This window comes from Erinaceus europaeus, chromosome 15 (assembly GCF_950295315.1).
Source record: "Erinaceus europaeus chromosome 15, mEriEur2.1, whole genome shotgun sequence".
NCBI classification, from domain to species: Eukaryota; Metazoa; Chordata; class Mammalia; order Eulipotyphla; family Erinaceidae; genus Erinaceus; species Erinaceus europaeus.
Window position 1 is genome coordinate 1246089 of NC_080176.1, and position 17125 is coordinate 1263213.

General features: G+C 60.0%; 2 protein-coding genes across 5 annotated transcripts in view; both read right to left on the reverse strand.

Annotated features, from left to right (window-relative positions):
• Positions 1–17125, reverse strand: part of ABAT (4-aminobutyrate aminotransferase) — a 114924-nt gene that overhangs the window by 62923 nt on the left and 34876 nt on the right. The window lies entirely within an intron of this gene.
• Positions 1340–15848, reverse strand: METTL22 (methyltransferase 22, Kin17 lysine). 4 transcript variants are annotated; one of them, XM_060172394.1, is made up of 11 exons: positions 15740–15848; positions 13201–13342; positions 11324–11680; positions 10603–10643; positions 10372–10516; positions 9913–9984; positions 9546–9599; positions 8532–8612; positions 8296–8398; positions 6449–6617; positions 1340–2542 (listed from the first exon to the last, which is right to left on the reverse strand). In XM_060172394.1, the coding sequence occupies exons 1-11, from the start codon at positions 15800–15802 to the stop codon at positions 2357–2359; spliced, it is 1413 nt and encodes a 470-aa protein (XP_060028377.1). In that variant the 5' UTR covers positions 15803–15848; the 3' UTR covers positions 1340–2356. The 4 variants fall into 4 exon arrangements, with proteins under 4 accessions (XP_060028377.1, XP_060028378.1, XP_060028379.1 ...); XM_060172396.1 differs by lacking the exon at positions 1340–2542 and adding an exon at positions 5371–5462; XM_060172397.1 differs by lacking the exon at positions 1340–2542 and adding an exon at positions 5371–6365.

Sequence of the window (17125 nt, forward strand, 5' to 3'; positions counted from 1 at the left end):
CCTTTTGTTGCCCTTGTTTTATTGTTGTAGTTATTATTGTTGTTGTTAATTGAGGTTATCGTTGTTAGGGCAGAGAGAAATGGAGAGAGGAGGGGAAGACAGAGAGGGGAGAGAAAGACAGACACCTGCAGACCTGCTTCACCACCTGTGAAGCGACTCCCCTGCAGGTGGGGAGCTGGGGCTCGAACTGGGATCCTTAGGCTGGTCCTTGCGCTTTGTGCCACATGCGCTTAATCCACTCACTACAGCCCGACTCCCGGGGGCATAATTCTGTTTATTTTCAGTAAACAGGAAAGACAGAGAAACCTACCCTGCTAGCTGTAAAAACTGCGTATACAGTGCAAGAGGGCCGACTCTCACCCACTTCCTCAACCCGGAACCCAGTGTTCAAGGATGTAGTGTGAGGCTTTTCAGAAAGGCCACACCTGTGAGCCACCGTGAGTAAATGATGAATGGGCTTGCCCTCAGACTCAGGTCTCTTCCCACTCGTGTGCCTCGGGAGAGACCAGGCCTCAACTCACCGACCGACCGACGTCGGGCCAGCACTCCCGTCGGGGCTCCAGGCCTTTCTGAGTCAGAGCAGCGGGCGTTCCCATCCTGCTCCCGTGATCTCTCGGGCAACATCTGGCTCCCACATTCCCCTGAGGTCATTCATTTGTTTGGAAGGAAGCTGAGTGCCCACCAACTAAGTGTCTGAGCTGAGTGGCTAAGGTTGTGTATGGGATGCTCACTCACAGACAGAAGGGGGACACGGCAGAGCCCGGGCTGAGGCCCTCCCTCTAGGGGCTTCTCAGCACCCAGGGCTGTGGACTCAGGGATGGTGCTGAGGCCTGGTTCCTAGTGGCCCAAGTCCCCTTCTGTGCTAGCTGTCCTGTGGTGCGGGGGGGGTGGGGGTGGGGGTAGCAAATTATCAGCCAAATTATAGCCAGTCAATCAAGTTCTTGGGTGTTTAAGAATGGTGCAAGACTTTGTACCATTACAACCCTGCTGCTGGAAATGGCCAAGCCACGGCTGGGGCAAGACCCACTTAGCTGGCTTCTGTCAGTCACAAAAGGGCTTTTTTTTAAAAAAAAAACAAAACACATATTTTGGGGGGTCAGGCAGTAGCGCAGCGGGTTAAGCACACGTGGCACAAAGTGCAAGGACCGGTGTAAGGATCCCGGTTTGAGCGCCTGGCTGCCCACCTGCAGGGGGGTTGCCTCACAAGCGGTGAAGCAGGTCTGCAGGTGTCTTATCTTTCTCTCCCCCTCCTCTCTCCATTTCTCTGGAACGACATCAACAACAACTACAACAATAAAACAACAAGGGCAACAAAAGGGAAAGTAAATTAAAAAAAAATCTATTTTTAAATTATCTTTATTTGGTAGAGACAGCCAGAAGTTGAGAGGGTAAGGAGAAATAGGGAGATGGACAGAGAGACACCTGCAGCACTGCTTCACCACTCACAGCTTTCCCCCTGCAGGTGGAGGCCGAGGCTGGAACTGGGTCCTCGAGCACTGAACTGATGTGCATTCAGCCAGGTGAGGTCCCGCCCAGCACCACGGGATGGCGTCTCCTGTCAGCTCAGCGCACACTGCAATCCACCTCGCTGTCTGCTCCTGTGGCCACTCATCCCAGATGGTGGTCACCCAGGCTCTCCTCTGAAACCCTCCCCGCCCACCCCACTGGCCGCCATTCCCCTACCTGAATGGGAATCCCATGTCCCGACTCCTGCGACCAGAGTGAGTGTGGGGACAGAGATCAGGGCTTCCCTGGGAGTCACAGGCTTTTTGCGTCACCCAGACCCAGGTCTGGAGGGGCCAATCTCACCCCCTAACTTCTGGAGAAGCCCCCATGGCTTTAACAAGAGGCTGAAGAGCAGAGTCGCTGCTGCCCCTCCCAGCCACCACACGCAGGGCGCTGAGCGCTACCGCTGCCTCTGACACAGGAGCTGGAAGGCTCCCCTGGCTCGGCCCTGGGCCCAGGGCAGAACTGCCTGCTGCCGGCTTTGCACCCGCAGCCAACGGGTGCTCCCCTAGCACCACAGCACGCGGCTTCCCAGAAGGATGCAGGACAGCAAAGACCAGCCCGCTGAGGGACCTGTTCCTGGCACGGGCACACAGAGGGGTGTGCAGGATGGGGAGGGACTCACTCGCTTGCAGCAGGGATGACCCTCCAAGGCCCCACATCAGGGCAGACCTGCCCCCAGAGGGCCTCCCACTAGCACTGTGGCGGCCAAGCTCCGTTGGTTCAGACCAGCCTTACCCATGAGGGTTTGACAGCAAGCCGGGCAGGTTCCCTGCCCATCTGTACATTACTCTGTCGGGCACGTGGCCTCAGAGGTGGCTTCTCAGGTGGCGGTCCTGGCCTCTTGTCCTCAGGGCTGCGTTGGCTCTGAAGTGACCTTCAGGGCGGGCTCAGTTTGGAATTCAAGCAGGGCTGCTGAGTGTCCCTTCACAGCCCGTCTCTGCTGCCATGACCACGGGCGGGGTGTCAGAAAGGACCCACTCACAGGCAGCAGACGACTCAGGGATGGACGTCCCAGGAGTGGGCAGGGGCCGACCTAAAGCCACACAGGCCACTCTGCTAGCCGAGAGTGCTCCCAAACTAAGCTTCCACACCAGGGCGGCACCTGCAACCTCTGGGACTTGCTCCTCCTGGGGTGCAGGCGGCTTCTCGCGGCCCGGTGGCTTAGGGCCAGAGGACGGTGCGTCTCACACATCATCCACTCGAGTCAGCACTGGGGGCCTCCCACCTCTCTGCAGGTGCCAAGTGTGAGGTTCTGGGAGGCCAGGCCGTCTTCCCGAGGTCCCCAGCTCCTCATGGCAGTGTAGGATCTACACTCAGGCCTGTCCAGATCCTTGTTTGTCCCCTCAACTGGGAGTGACACATGGCTGCTTGCTCTTCCCAGGGGGGCCCAGGCTGGCCAGGGAGCTTGCTAGAAGGCACCCCTGAACCCCACGCAGGGCCTGAATCAAAATCCACTCTGGCAAGCCCCCGGTGATTCTCTGTGAGCTGAACATCGTGACTTGGCTGTTTCTACCAGCCCATTCCTGGGAAGGCTGGGCAGTTGTTGGGGTCTGCTTGGCCCCGATCTAGGCCCAGCAGACACTCCCTCCGTAAGCCTGGCTTGAGTTTCGCTGACGGCCACTAACTTCCTCAGAGTGACACAGCATTTCCTGTTGGCCGTGCCTCCATTCACCTCTGCCCTCCGGCTGATGATGCGTAAGGAGCATAGGCCCCACCGAGGGGTGACACCACCTCACACCACCTCACATGTCATCTCACCCTACCTTAGCATCCCTGCCTCTGAAGAGTGGCCTTTTCCTCAATAAAGCGAGTCACCGCCTCGACAGAACTTGGTGCCTTTTCTTTTCTCAAGTCACCGACACTCTCCCTCCCGCTCAGCCCCAGAAGGGGGTCCGGCTGGTCCAGATCTCCCTCCTCGCGACTACCTGTAGGGGAGAACCCCGACAGGCAGTGAGTCCCCCGTGGAAGTGCAGAGGGTGCCAGTGGGGAGGGAGCCCGAGGCCCAAGCCAGCTCCCAGCAGAAGCTCGGCGTGGGCCCGCACACAAGCACCCAGAGTGCCCCAAGACGCAACAGCGGGACCGCACTTCGGCCCTCAGGAGAGGCTGTGCTGACGGATGCCCTGAGTTACAGTGGGTGCCGGGGCTCCAGTCTGAATTAGTTTCCAGGCCTCATGTCTTGGACACGGAAGCAGGCCTTTCAGTGGGTCTTGTGGGTGCTGCGATAACTCTGCTGCTCCGTGCCGGTCACACGGATGGACTTGTCCCCAGAGTGCAAGACTATGTCCACGTCAGAGCTGGGCGCTGTGGGGAGGGCGTCCCCACTATTACTAGCCCCGTCACGACGGGCAGCTCTGAGGCAGCCTGGCAAGTCTGTTGGGGACAGGAACTGCCTGTCTTCCTCAGGAAGTGGGAAGAGCACAGACTAGTCCACCAGTCAGAACACACTGGATGGCACTGGGGGCTGTGGGAGGAGCAGGCCTGGGAACCAGAGTGGCGGGGCAGGGCGACGGGGGGGGGGAGGGGGGTCCTGCCTGCCACATGGCAGCCTTGACACCAGACAGGCTCCTGCCCTGTGAAGCCCCGGTTTCTCACGTGTGGGCTATGTCTGGCTCAGAGGCGTCACGGCTCCTCCCTGCAGAGCTGAGGGGGAGGTCCATCAGTGGTGGCATCTCCGGGGCCAGGTCACCGAGAGCTATTCTCCTTCCCTCAGTCACGGCACTGCCAACACTGGGTGGGACTCACTGCAGGGTGCACTGCGTGGACTTGGCCATTAGCGGCTCACCCGCTGAGGGCACCCACTTGAGTTGTGAGAATCAAGTAAGGTTTCCGGCATTAAGAGCCCTCCGAGGCAAATGAACGCACTGGACAAGCCTGCTGTATGTGGAGATTCCCTCCGTGATCCACTCAGCAAGGCGTGCTCAGTGCCTGCTCTGGGCTAGGCCTGGTGCCAGGAATACAGACATGGAGACAAACAGGCTTCCGGCTTCATGGAGAAGCCTTCTTCTGCCTGCTTTCATGCTGGAAGAGGGCAGAGGCAGGGTTCCGGCCACCCAGAGCTATATATAGGGAGAGGAGAGGACAGCCTGGGAATCCTGGCCCCGGTGTCCTGGTAAGCAGACGGTGCTGGGTTCTGAGCTTGCGAGCAGGAGTCAGACTTGGGGAGAGGTGGACACGGGCAGGAAAAGTCGGAGCTTTGTGTGTGTGTGTGGGGGGGGGGCTGGGGAGGGCAGGAGGCCTGGGCTCTGAGGGGCAGGTGGGGTGGGGCCTGGAGGGACGTGCAGAGGGTCAAGGGCAGCAGGAAGCTATGATGGAAAGGAGCTGACAGGAGGGAGTCACACTGGGAGGGACATGGAAAATCAGGAGGGCACAGAGCAAGGGACCAAAACGCAGACAGACAGGTGTACACGGGATACGAAAGCCTGAGGCTTTCTGGGCTGAGGAAGGGACTCACAGGCAGCTCTCTCTCTGCCCAGCCTGGGCAGCCACACGGGATGCAGAAGAGCAGCTCCTGGGTTTACCCCTGAATGGCCCAGTTTGGGTTATAAAAGTAACAGAAAGCAAAGGCCTCAGGCCAGCCCAGCTGGAAACCAGCTCCTGCCCCAGCCTTGTGGAGAATGGAGGCTGCTAGGCCTCACCTTTCAGACTGTAAGACACTGAAACACCTGTAAGCAGGGCAGTGCACAGACCTTCACGGCCTCTCCAGCCCCCGACTGCAGAGGAGCTAGGCCAAGCAGCTCTGGAAACATCTGGGAACACACTTAAGGACTCCCAGGGCAAGCCCGACTCTGGGTGCAGCTGGGAGGCAGCAACAGACTCAAAACACCACTGTCTGCCATGACATCCTAACGGCGCTCTCTCCAGCATGTTACACAGGAGCCTTGGCTTTATTAAGAATGGGTCACGACGCAGGCAGGCAGTCACGTCACCGGCTCCACAAACACCCTCCAGAGCTCCTGCAGCAGACAGAGAAAGGAGAGGTGGCTGGAGGCACGCGGGCCAGCACAGGTACCGAGAGCAGGGCACAGCCTGGCCGGGGAGAAGGACGGCATGCAGGCGTCCCCACTGCCTGTCCTCCTGCCGCTCCCCTCTGCTGCACAGGAGAAGCTGGAAGGATGAGTCCCAGCATGCATCCCGGCACAGGCCACAAGCAGGACCCAGGACGTCAGCAAGCCACGAGGTTCCACTCGGGGAGGTCACCACTGCTTTCGTGCCCTGGCCACCACAGGCGACACACAGATTTTTCAGCCACTCCGACGCTCCTCTGAGACAAGCAGTGAAGGCCCAGGCCCAGTCAGAACTCCCACACCCACCCTCACTAGAGAGGCCTGGAACGATCTCTGGGACTGCCAGGCCAGGGGCCTGCCTCTCTGCAGCAGTGCTGTCTACTCAGTCGGCACAGGGCACGTGAGCATGAGAGAGAGAGAGCGCAAGCAAACCCCACGAAAGGCCCAACCCTCAGCCCCTCAGCAGGGAGGCCACAGCCAGAGCACAGGGCTGGAGGCGGCGCGGCACCTTGTCTCTGGAGATCTAAGGGGATTCCCAGGGTGATACCGGCTGTGTCCGGTTTACAAACCGTGACAGGAAGTGATGTGGCCACAGGACTGAGTTCCGGCCCTGCCAACTCTGAGAGGTGGCTTCCAACAGAGAGTGGATGAGAGGGTTGGCATGGCACGGTGCCCGCACTGAGCCGGAGTGATGGGGTGTCACTGTGCCCAAGGCAGGCGGGTCATGGTCGAGAGACGGGCCGGTGCACGTCTACACTGGCAATCAAGACCCTCACAAGGCCCAGCACATTGGCTCTGTGCGCCTGCTGCCCAGCCTGGTCTGCGTGCACACACATGCTGGCTTCATGGGGGCTGTGGGTGGCGGGTGAGTTTGACAAGGTGCCCGGCCACAGCCCCCGCCCCCCTGCCCCCGCCCACTGGGCGGGCACACCTACCAGCTGCCGGATGCGCTCGTACACCAGCAGCTGCGGGAAAGTCGCCTCCACTGGCTCTACCACGAAGCGCAGCCGTCCCTCAGCGAGCTTCTCCAGCCGGCGCAGGCAGGACCGGAAGTGGTCGTAGGCTTCGCACGTCACGTCCAAGTGCCTGAGTGTGAAGTTCAGCCTGCACACAAGCAGCCCCCCCCCCGCCCCCCATCAATGCCACGCAGACCAGGAAGGGCTCTGAGGCCCCACACAGGCTGTCGGTGCTGTGTCTGTGGGCGGCCCGGGAGCAGGCGGAGATCCCAACAACATGGCAGGTGGAGAGGTGAGGGCCGGCTGGGCCATCCAAAGGGCCAGGAAGGCCAGGACAGCCCCTGGGGTGTAGCCCAGCCCGGCCCGTACCGCCCTGCTGCCACCTTGGCCACACGGTTCAGCCGGGCCTTCAAACGCCTCAGCTCCCGCCTTTCCTTTCCCCGACCTCCCACTTGAGGGGCTTGAAGCCCAGCAGGGCAATGGGCATGGTGCCGCAGGCCTGGCCTCAGCCGCGTCAAGTATGGCAGCCTCGCAGAGAAGCACGCCCAGACGCCACAGCGCATCTTCTCTGAATACACGTGCCAGTGTCTCTCCTGAAGAGAAGAGGCCCTTCGACAGAGGCTCTGACGGTGGCTCCTGCACCTGGCCCATGTTTACGTGCTGCCCCTCGTGGGGGACGCTGACAGCACAGGGACACCCGCACGGCTGTGGCAGCTCCCGATGGTGGCCACGTAGATGCTGAACTGCTGGGCCGTAAGTACACCGGGGTGTCACGCAATGTCCCCAAGAGGTTCTTGGAAGCAATATAAGGCAAACGCAACTTAGCCACAGTCTACTGGCTACAGGTAGGACTTAGGTCTCCACAGCTCACTGCGGTAACAGAACGCCCGCAACAGCTGCGGGAAGATGCAAGGCATCATTTCTTTTGTTACCAGGGCTTCACACCTGTGCAATTCTACCATTCCCAGTGAACCCTCTTCTCGCCCCAGAGTGACTAAGGGAGGAGGTGAGAAGGAGGGAGACCCCAGAGCACCCCTCCACGGTGTAGCTCGTCTGCATGGCACCCCCTTGTGGGTGGCCAGGGCCCAGAGTCAGAACCGTGCACCAGATAAAGTGTGTGCTCTTGTAGGTCCGTCACCTCCCAGCCACCGCAAAGGGTCCCCATAAGAATTGTCACTTGCGGTCTGTTCTAGTCAGAGATGAGGGTGGCCAGACCCAGCTGCCAGTTCAGGATGCACGAGGGAGCCAGCTCTGACAGGACACTCTCCCCCACAGCCACCCACACCTGCTCCAACCCGGCCGCTGAGACGCTGTGTGCAGGTGCACGTGGCCTCACACGTGGGCTGGGGGAGGAGCCCCGAGTCCCTGAGGAAGCCTGTCAGGCACAGGGAGACGGCGCAGCGCACACAGGCCCCGCCGGGAGCACAGACCTCTCTCCCTGAAACACCATGGCCTACAGATGCTGAACAGAATGGCACTGGGCACCTGCTGCGTGCTTGGCCTCGGCTCTTTCTACGTCTCACTCCCTTCAGCAAAGCCGTGGGCTCAAGCACTAGAGAGGGTCGATGAAGCCACCGCCACCCGAGGGTGCCCGGGCTGAGCGTGCCGTGCTGGCGGGGGCTGCCGGGGCAGGCCGCGTGTGTCTCTGGGTCTTCCTCTGCTCTCTGGCCAGCCGTGGACGGGCAGGACCCCTGACCTCTTGTCTCTCTGCTGTCACGTGAAGAGGGAGACGGTGGTGCCCACACTGGGTGGGCTGTGGATGGAGTGAGCTCACGTGTTAAAGAACCAGGACGTGGGGGGTGCGTGGCCTGGGCTGTGGCGCTCACCTCTTCTCCACAGACAGGATGGCTGTGCAGGCATTTTTCAGCTTGTGAGCCAGTCGGGAGAGAGTATTAAACAGGGCATCGGTTAAGTCGTTGTCATAGAACACTGCAGGGAAGAAATTACAGGGCAAGTGCGCAAGTTAAAACCATACATGGATGCAGCAGGGAGCCTGGAAAGACGCTTCTCGAGGCAAAGCCCCACAAAGGAGGGGAAGCCACTGGACGCCGGGCCCTCTTACCCTCGGCCGCCAGCAGGATGGTGGTGTGGCTGTACAGGTCGGAGATGTCTTCTTGGGACCAGCTGAAGGGCACCTTGGGGTCTGCGCAGAAGAAAGGACACCTGTTGCCCGAGGCTCTGAGGCCCAGGTTCAATCCCCAGTACCACCACCATCAGCCAGAGCTGGGCAGGGATCTGGGGTCTCTCTCTCTGCTCCCTCTCCCTGCATCTTTTTCTCTACATCTCTCTCATTAAAAATAAGAAAATCAAATCAGTATATAAAGAGGACACCTGCGCCTCACCTCCCCCTCTGCAGCCAGCAGCTCACTGACAGACTGGCCGGGGAAGCTCAGGGCTGGCCGAGCGCAGAGGGCACCAGTCTTGGGTCACCACCAGCTGTGTGGTGAGAGCTGTGCTTTCTGCCTTGGTCCCTGAAGGTGGCCCGTTACAGCATGATCTGTCACCCCGGCCCGTAGCCTGTGCAGAACAGAACCAGGCCTGTGAGGGCCCTCCCCTGTCTCCATGCTCACGGCTCTGTAGGCTTTCTTTGTGAGCATGGGCGCAACTGCTGTGTGGGGCTGCTAGAAGGCTAAGGAAGCAGACGGGTGCTTGCTTCAGCTTGGCTTCCCGGCCTCTGAGGGGAACAGAAGAGGCTTCTATAGGAGAGCACACACGCAGGCGTGAGGCAGCCTGTGTGAGAGGCTGGCAGACTCTGGGCCAGGCAGAGGCCAGTGACTGAGCCCAGCTCCAGGGAAGAGGCGTCAGTGCTGGGCTCTGAGGGAACTCCTGCCGTGTGGCCCGAGCAGACACCCAGCCTCTCTCATGTCTCTTCACTGCAGAGCAGTGAGCCGTGACCTGGGTGGCATGGACGTAGCAGCCGGCAGGCAGCAGGTACTCTGGATGACACCTGTCCCTCATCAAAGGAGAGGACCTGCCGTGTGGCGGGGCAACGGCTAGGGAGGCGAGTCCAGAGTCCAGGCCTCAAGGGACGAGGGACCCACAGAATCAAGCCAGAGGGCCGGCAGGAAGCACACACCTGTGCAGAGGTCAGCACTCAGCCAGTCCAGCTCTCTGACCTTAACATCCCCGCCTGTGAGAACAACAAAGGCAGGCAGACAGAACCCCTGAAGCTCTCGAGCCAACCAGGAGATGTGTTTATGTCAGAAGCTATATCTCTCCCTTCCACAGTACCCACCCACCACCAACACATCCCTCCATGCCACCACTGGCAGACACTTCTTTCCGTCCACTCGCCCCGTTAGCTCCCCGCCCCCGCAGCATCCATCCAGTGTCCCGCTCACTCCTGCATATCCTCCCTCCCTTCCTCCCTCATCCCCATCCATCCGTCTATCCTTACGGCATCTTGGGGGTGCCAGCCTGATGGACCCAGCCCCCAGCCTCACCTCCGGTGGCAGTCAGGTGGCTGTTGCGGGTGACGTTCCGCTGGCACATGGCCAAGAGATCAGCACCAACATCTGCAAGGACAGGAGAAGTGTCACAGGGCGGCACAGCCTGGAGAAGGGGCACAACGGCACAGCTGCTGCCAGAATGGAAGCCACGCCCGGGGCTCGACGCCCAGACTGAAACGCTTTCCAGGGGGACAAGGAGAGCCCGCCCGCTGTTGCTGCGGTCTGACTCTCCCCCGGAGGCTGGCGACTGATCACGTGGCATTCCCAGCGCTGCAGCAGAACTGGTTCAGGACACAAATCCCTGGCAGAGGGTGGGGGTGGGGGGGAGCAGTTGGGGAGTGCTCTTTCAAAGGTGGAGTGTGTGCGTGGAGGGACAGGAAGTCTGCTGGTGAGGTCCGCCTGGCCCTACGGTGAGGGTCCCGCCCATTTCCTCGGTGGGGTGGCAGACGTCACCTGTGCAGTAAACGGTCCTCGATGTGGCGGCAGCGATGATGCTGGCGAGGCCCATGCCCGCACCCAGCTCCAGCACGGTGCGTCCCCGGAAGAGGTCCCGCTGGGACAGGATGTAGTCCGCCAGGAACAGGGCGCCCCGCCATACCTGCAGGGGAGACGGAAGGGACCACAGGTGAGGAAAGGCCCCAGAGCAACCCTCTAGCCCCACGGGAAGTGGGTGGACCTACCCACCTGCTTGCCGACATCCTCCAGGGGGGTGGCCATGGTGTGCTCTGCACAGGAGAGAAAGGGCTTCTGTGAAACGGGGTGGACAGAAGACAGACAAGACAGTCGGCTGCACGGCAACCTGCAAACAGGGTCAGGCGGGCGGATGTTGGAGCAGGACGTGCAGAGAAGCAGCAGAGTTGCAGGTCCTCTACCGGGCAGGCGGGTGAGTGACCAGACACTGGGCGTCCACCCCAGTTACACCCCGAGCAGCCACAGGCAGGCCCCACTCCACTGGCCGGTGCTGACTGCACATCTCAGGCTGACTGGATTAACAGCGCGCTGGTGAGTCACGACTCACTCCAAAACCCCTCCCGACCCCACACTGCAAGTGAGCAGAAGACAGCCTTCTCGGTGAGAAGTGCAGGGGTGATGAGAGGACTGGTGGTGGGGGCAGTGGCCTCCCTCTGTGTATGCACACACAGACACACACACACGGTGACCCCTGAGAAGTCCTCTATGTGGACCGCTGCCAGATCACTAGTAGGTTACAGAAAGTCACGGGAAAATGCCCCTTCTCTGATCTAGTTTGACCGGGATCAAGCTAGACACTTTCCACTTAGTCCCAATGAAGCTCAGGGGAGGGGAGCAGGCATCCTCCTCTCTCTGGGGCCCGGATGCAGAGCCAGCATCCAAACACGAGTGTGCCTGGGGGCGGCACTGAGAAGGAGCGGGGCTTCGCTATTACCTATTCTGATGATGCTGTGAGGGCTGCACGCGAGGTATCCTGGGCCGTCCTCTTCCTCCTGGCTGAGAATCACGGGATGGACCTTGTCTCTCGGACGCCCCGCTGGGTCAGGGTCAGAGGCAGTCCGGGGTCTTCTCACGACGTCCAGGTCCCCATCCTCATCCAGCTGAGCTCCTGCCCCCTCCTGGGGGGAAGCGTCAGATCTCGCCTGGAGGCTGCCCCTGGCGGGGGACCCAGGGCTGCGTGTCCCGGAAGGCGGGGTCTCTTCTGCACGAGCATCTCTGCAGGCACCACCCTCAGCCCCTGAGTCTGTCTGAGAGTCCTGGCTCCGCAGAAGCCTGAACTGGGTCAGGAAAACTACAGGCAGGACAGAAGGCAAGAGAAGATTTTCAGCGTCAGTTAGTTTTGTTTTTGTTTTGTGACAGGGACCAAACCCACGGGCTCGAACGAGCAAGCCCTGTGCTCTGCCAGACCCCCATCGTGGGCTGGCTGCTGTCCACTTGTAACTGGACAGTCTGTGTGGCTGGGTAGGAACAGCAGAGGGGCCTGTGCTGCTGGGCTGCCAGGAGCAGCGACCTGATCGGTGCCCACAGCACTAGCCACGCCAGACCACCCGGCACGGACACTCCTGCTTTGCCTCACAGCAGCGGCACACAGGGCTCTGCTTCTGTTAGTTCTGCTGCCAGAGCTGTCGCCGGGGCTCTGTGCCCACACGACTCCTCCATTCCTGGCAGACTTTCTTTCTTTTTAAGATAGAGGGTGAGTGACAAAGAAGGGGGACAGAGAGAGGAGAGACACTCCGGTGCTCTCCTACCACTCTCATCACATTCTGTTTTGTCTTGACCATGTCCAGTGTCCAGCCAGTCTGCCGGAGTGCGCGTATGCCGGGTCTCTGCGGCGCCTGTACTTAAGCACACGCGGGAGACCCGAGCCGGTGCACTGAACACATGACAGCTCTGAGGCTGAGGCTGAGGCAGAGGCAAGATGCAGACCCAGTCTGCCCGAGTCCCGGGGAGCCCTTCTCACTGTGCTGTGAAGGTCTGGATGACAAGACCGGGACACAAAGGGTCTTCTGTGTGGGGACAAGCGTCAGGAAGAGGAGGCGGGACAGGGTGGCCAAGGTGGCCAAGGACTTGAGCAGAAACCCCAGGCTGGAGTCTGCTCCATCCTGGCTGCCAGCTGGGCAAGCCACAACCTGTTCCGAGTCTCCGCTTTCTGAATCAGAGATCAGGATTCAGACACAAGAGAGGGAGGTCAGCACACTGGAGCAACACGCTACTGACTGATGAGTGACTCACGGGAGCAAGTGTGTGCAGGTGGGTGGCCGGGGAGGCCCGAGGCGCCGTCTGAGCAGCCAGGGCTGAAAGGAAGGTCTTGGGCAGTCGAGCAGTGAGAACGAAACAGAGGAAGGAGGAGGTTTTGTGTGGCATGTGAGGTGCAGCCGGGAGAGGCAGAGTGTGACGAGCGGGCAGAGGCTGGGGGCGGGTGGCCAAACGCCAGGGTCTGGACTGGACTGAGAGCAAGAGGAAGCCGCCGGGGGGTCTAAGTCTAAATCAGAGCCGTGATGTCCCATGGCTGTCGGGCAGCCGGGCAGGGAAAGCGTGTGTGGGAGGAGTCCGGGACCGCCTGGCCCTAGTGAAGAGGAGCGGGGTGGGGCGGTGGCGGTGGAGCCCCGTGCCTGTGTCCTGGCAGCGGGCCTGCAATGAATCCAGCCGGGCACACGCAGGAAGCCCAGGAAAAGAAGGCGGTGTCCCCACTGGGAGAGGGGCACTTGTCAAGTGGGACGGGGCAGTCTTCCCAACCTCTCCTCCGAGACGAGCAGGGAGGGACTGAATGGGGCCCGTGGGTGCCGGTGCCCCACGCGCCCAGGACCTTACCCGGCTGGCCCACGCTGTTGAGTCGCACCATCAGGTGTCTCTGGTTTGGGGTGTGGAGGTGGACGTCGGACAGCACCGTGTCGCTTTTGAAGGTGGCCTCATCCATGGCTGGGGCTACCACAGACCAGGGTCCCAGCGGCACCTGGGCGGGGAGAACAGTGTTCAGGAAGCCGGTCTCCGAGGGGAGCGGCGTCAACGTGCTGCAAGCCGGGGGTGAGCAGCTCTGCGTCCGTTCTTTCTAGTGCTCCCTCAGGGTCTCGGACAAGGGGGAGGACTGCTAGGCGTGTGCAGGCTGTCCGTCGGCCTTCATTTTCTAGTAAGCTGTCATCTATGGCGAGGGATCTGATTTTCCATCTACACTGACAAGGTTTCGTTCCTTTTTTGTCAGCTTTATGAATTATCAAAAGCAGAGAGCTGCGGGCACAGCACAGCGAATCCCAAAGCACTGCCACTGCCTACACTAGTGCTTACGAACGGCACGCAGGCGGCAGTGACCCAGACATCTGCCTGCGCGGCCTTCTTCCCTGCACTGAGAGGACGCTCTACACGTGACATCTCCCCCAACTGCTTCTCCAGCCTGTGCTTCCTCGGAATATCCTGCCCTGTCAGGACATGGCGACGAGCAAACGTGAGAGAACATGCCGCTTCTTCACACGCCTAAGACCTAGTCCCCGGGGACGCTTCCCCGCCTGCCGCTCCCCAACATCTTTCTCAGCTAGTTTCTCCTAACCAGTATGCGATCACAGTTTACACTTTGCGTTAGGTGACTTGCCATTTTTATTCTAGAGGTCGATCCCAGATTTCCACTTGCCGTGTTATTTTAAAACTTTCCTTTTTAAGTTAAAAATTAAAAAAAAAAAAAAAAAAGAGGGCAAGGGGGATGAATGAAGGCCAATGTAGAGGAAAAACAATTAAAAGGCTCCCAGGTGCAGGTGATACGCAGGACCGTGAGCGTGATGGGAATGGCTTCCATTTGGAAAACCATCACCGAGGCAAAGCCCAAGACAGAGGCTCTCCAAGCAGACAGGCCCGTCCATCAAGAGGCAGTGAAGGCGGAGGGGAGGATGAGTGGTTCTGCAAAGATTTTCATGCCTGAGGCTCCAAAGCCTCAGGTTCAACCCCCAGCACCACCATCAGCCACAGCTGAGTTGTGCCCTAGGCAGGGTGTGCGTCCTGGGGGATGGCACGCCTGGTAGAGCACACGCGTTACAATGTGCAAGGATGCAGGTTCAAGTCCCCAGTCCCCACCCACAGAGGAGGTGCTGGGCTGCAGCGCACTCTCTCTTTTAACCAGAGCCCTGCTGAGCTCCGGCGGATGGTGGTGCTGGGGACAGAGCCTGGGACTCTGAGCTGGGGCACGAGAGTCTCTTTGCAGGTCTCTCTCTCGTTCCCCATTTCTATACAAAATAAACGAACGTGGAAGAATGACAAAGCAAGCAGGGGCTTTAGAAGCACCAGGGAGAGGAAGTGGGAAGCCCTGCCTTCTCCCTCCTGGGTGACCCGGTCACCTGGGGTGCGGGGCCTGTCACCTTGGGGTGCGGGATCTGTCACCTTGGGTTGCGGGACCTGTCACCTTGGGGTGCGAGACCTGGTCACCTTGGGGTGCGGGACCTGTCAGTCACCTTGGGGTGCGGGACCTGTCAGTCACCTTGGGGTGCGGGACCTGTCAGTCACCTTGGGGTGCGGGACCTGTCAGTCACCTTGGGGTGCGGGACCTGTCAGTCACCTTGGGGTGCGGGACCTGTCAGTCACCTTGGGGTGCGGGACCTGTCAGTCACCTTGGGGTGCGGGACCTGGTTCACCTTGGGGTGCGGGACCTGGTCACCTTGGGGTGCGGGACCTGTCACCTTGGGGTGCGGGACCTGTCACCTTGGGGTGCGGGACCTGGTCACCTTGGGGTGCGGGACCTGTCACCTTGGGGTGCGGGACCTGTCACCTGGGGTGCGGGACCTGTCACCTTGGGGTGCGGGACCTGGTTCACCTTGGGGTGCGGGACCTGTCACCTTGGGGATGCGGGACCTGTCACCTTGGGGCGCGGGATCTGTCACCTTGGGGTGCGGGACCTGTCACCTTGGGGTGCGGGACCTGTCACCTGGGGTGCGGGACCTGTCACCTTGGGGTGCGGGACCTGTCACCTTGGGGTGCGGGACCTGTCACCTTGGGGATGCGGGACCTGTCACCTTGGGGCGCGGGATCTGTCACCTTGGGGTGCTGGACCTGTCACCTTGGGGATGCGGGACCTGTCACCTTGGGGCGCGGGATCTGTCACCTTGGGGTGCTGGGGTGCGGGACCTGTCACCTTGGGGTGCCTGGGACGACAGACCCGGAGCTGCCAGCTCCCCCTCCGGCCCCCACGGCGTCACGGGTCCCCGCGGCCCGAGGTCCCGGCCCGGCAGCCCAAGGGGTCTGCGGGGACCCGGCTTGGTGTCACAGACGCCCCGGGGGCGGCGTGGCCAGCGGTTCCAGGTGTGGAAGCGCGGGCTCCCAAGACAAGCTGGAGACCACGGCCCTGGGGAGGCGCCCCGTCCGGTCTCCTCACCTGGAGGTCCGCCCGGAATCCTCCCCTGCCCGCTCCCGCGCGCCCGCCTCGGCCGGCCACCATACTAGGCGTTCTGCGCAGGCGCGGCGCGCTCCTCTGCGTGCGTCCGCACGCTCTACGTCGTGACCACGCCCCCGCGCCGACGCGCTTGCTATTGTGGCCACGCCTCCCTGGCCAGCCGGCGCATGCGTGTTGGGGGTCAAGGCTGGGATTCGAACCCGGGTCGCTGAGTTTGAGAGCCTGGGCTACTGGTTAGCTTGCTCTTTTCTTTTCTTTTCTTTTCTTTTCTTTTCTTTTCTTTTCTTTTCTTTTCTTTTCTTTTCTTTTCTTTTCTTTTCTTTTCTTTTCTTTTCTTTTCTTTTTTCTCTTCTCTTCTCTTCCTTTTTCTCTCTTTTTTTCTTCTCTTTTCAATTTTTAAAATTATCTTTATTTATTTGTTAGAGACAAAGTAAATTGAGAGGGAAAGGGGAGAGAGAGAGGGACAGAGATAGACACCTGCACGCACCCCTGATTGATGCATCACTAGCGAAGCTTTCCCTCTGCAGGTGGGGCCCGGGGGCTCGAACCCGAGTCACTGCGCCGGTAACGGGCCCTTGTAACGTGCGTGCTCGACCAGGTGCGCTGCCGCGGCCCTCAGCTAGCTGTTCATCACTGTATCATCGTCTGCGTTCTCGATGATTTGTTTTTTTCAATTTCAGTTTCATGCTAACGAGGACACTTTACTTTTCCAAGGTTGTCGGTGTCACAAGGGGACAGTAGCACACTCACTGTGATGAATAGGTGCCGGCTGTATTTTGATAGAGAATGAGGCAGACGGTGGGGGATAGATAGCATAATTGTTGTGCAAAGAGTGTCTTATGCCTGAGGCTCCAAGATCCCAGGTTCAATCCCCTGACACCACCTTAGCTGAGCAGTGCTTTGTTTATAAAAGAGAAGGGAGAGAGAGTGGGAGAGGGAGAGGATGGAGACACACCTGCAGCACTCCTCCACTGCCTGTGATGCTTCCCCCCTGCAGGTGGAGACTGGGAACTTGAACCCGGGTCTGTTTTTGTTTGTTTGTTTGTTTTGTTTTTGTTTTTCCCTCCAGGGTTATTGCTGGGCTCGTTGCCTGCACCATAAATCCACTGTCCCTGGAGGCTATTTCCCCCCCCCTTTTTGTTGCCCTTGTTGTTGTAGCCTTGTGGTTATTATTATTGCCATTGTTGATGTTGTTCGTTGTTGGATAGGACAGAGTGAAATGGAGAGAGGAGGGGAAGACAGAGAGGGGGAGAGAAAGACAGACACCTGCAGACCTGCTTCACTGCCTGTGAAGCGACTCCCCTGCAGGTGGGGAGCCGGGGGCTCAAACCAGGATCCTTACGCCAGTCCCTGCGCTTTGCACCACAT

What these genes read in the sequence shown, in the direction of transcription:
- METTL22 (XM_060172394.1), bottom strand. Translation starts at nt 15,802, where the DNA reads ATGGTGGCCGGCCGAGGCGGGCGCGCGGGAGCGGGCAGGGGAGGATTC. An exon ending in GAGGACCGTTTACTGCACAG is followed by an intron (nt 9,985 to 10,371) that starts GTGACGTCTGCC and finishes CTGTCCTTGCAG; the next exon opens with ATGTTGGTGCTGATCTCTTG. An exon ending in CCACCTGACTGCCACCGGAG is followed by an intron (nt 9,600 to 9,912) that starts GTGAGGCTGGGG and finishes TTGTTCTCACAG; the next exon opens with GCGGGGATGTTAAGGTCAGA.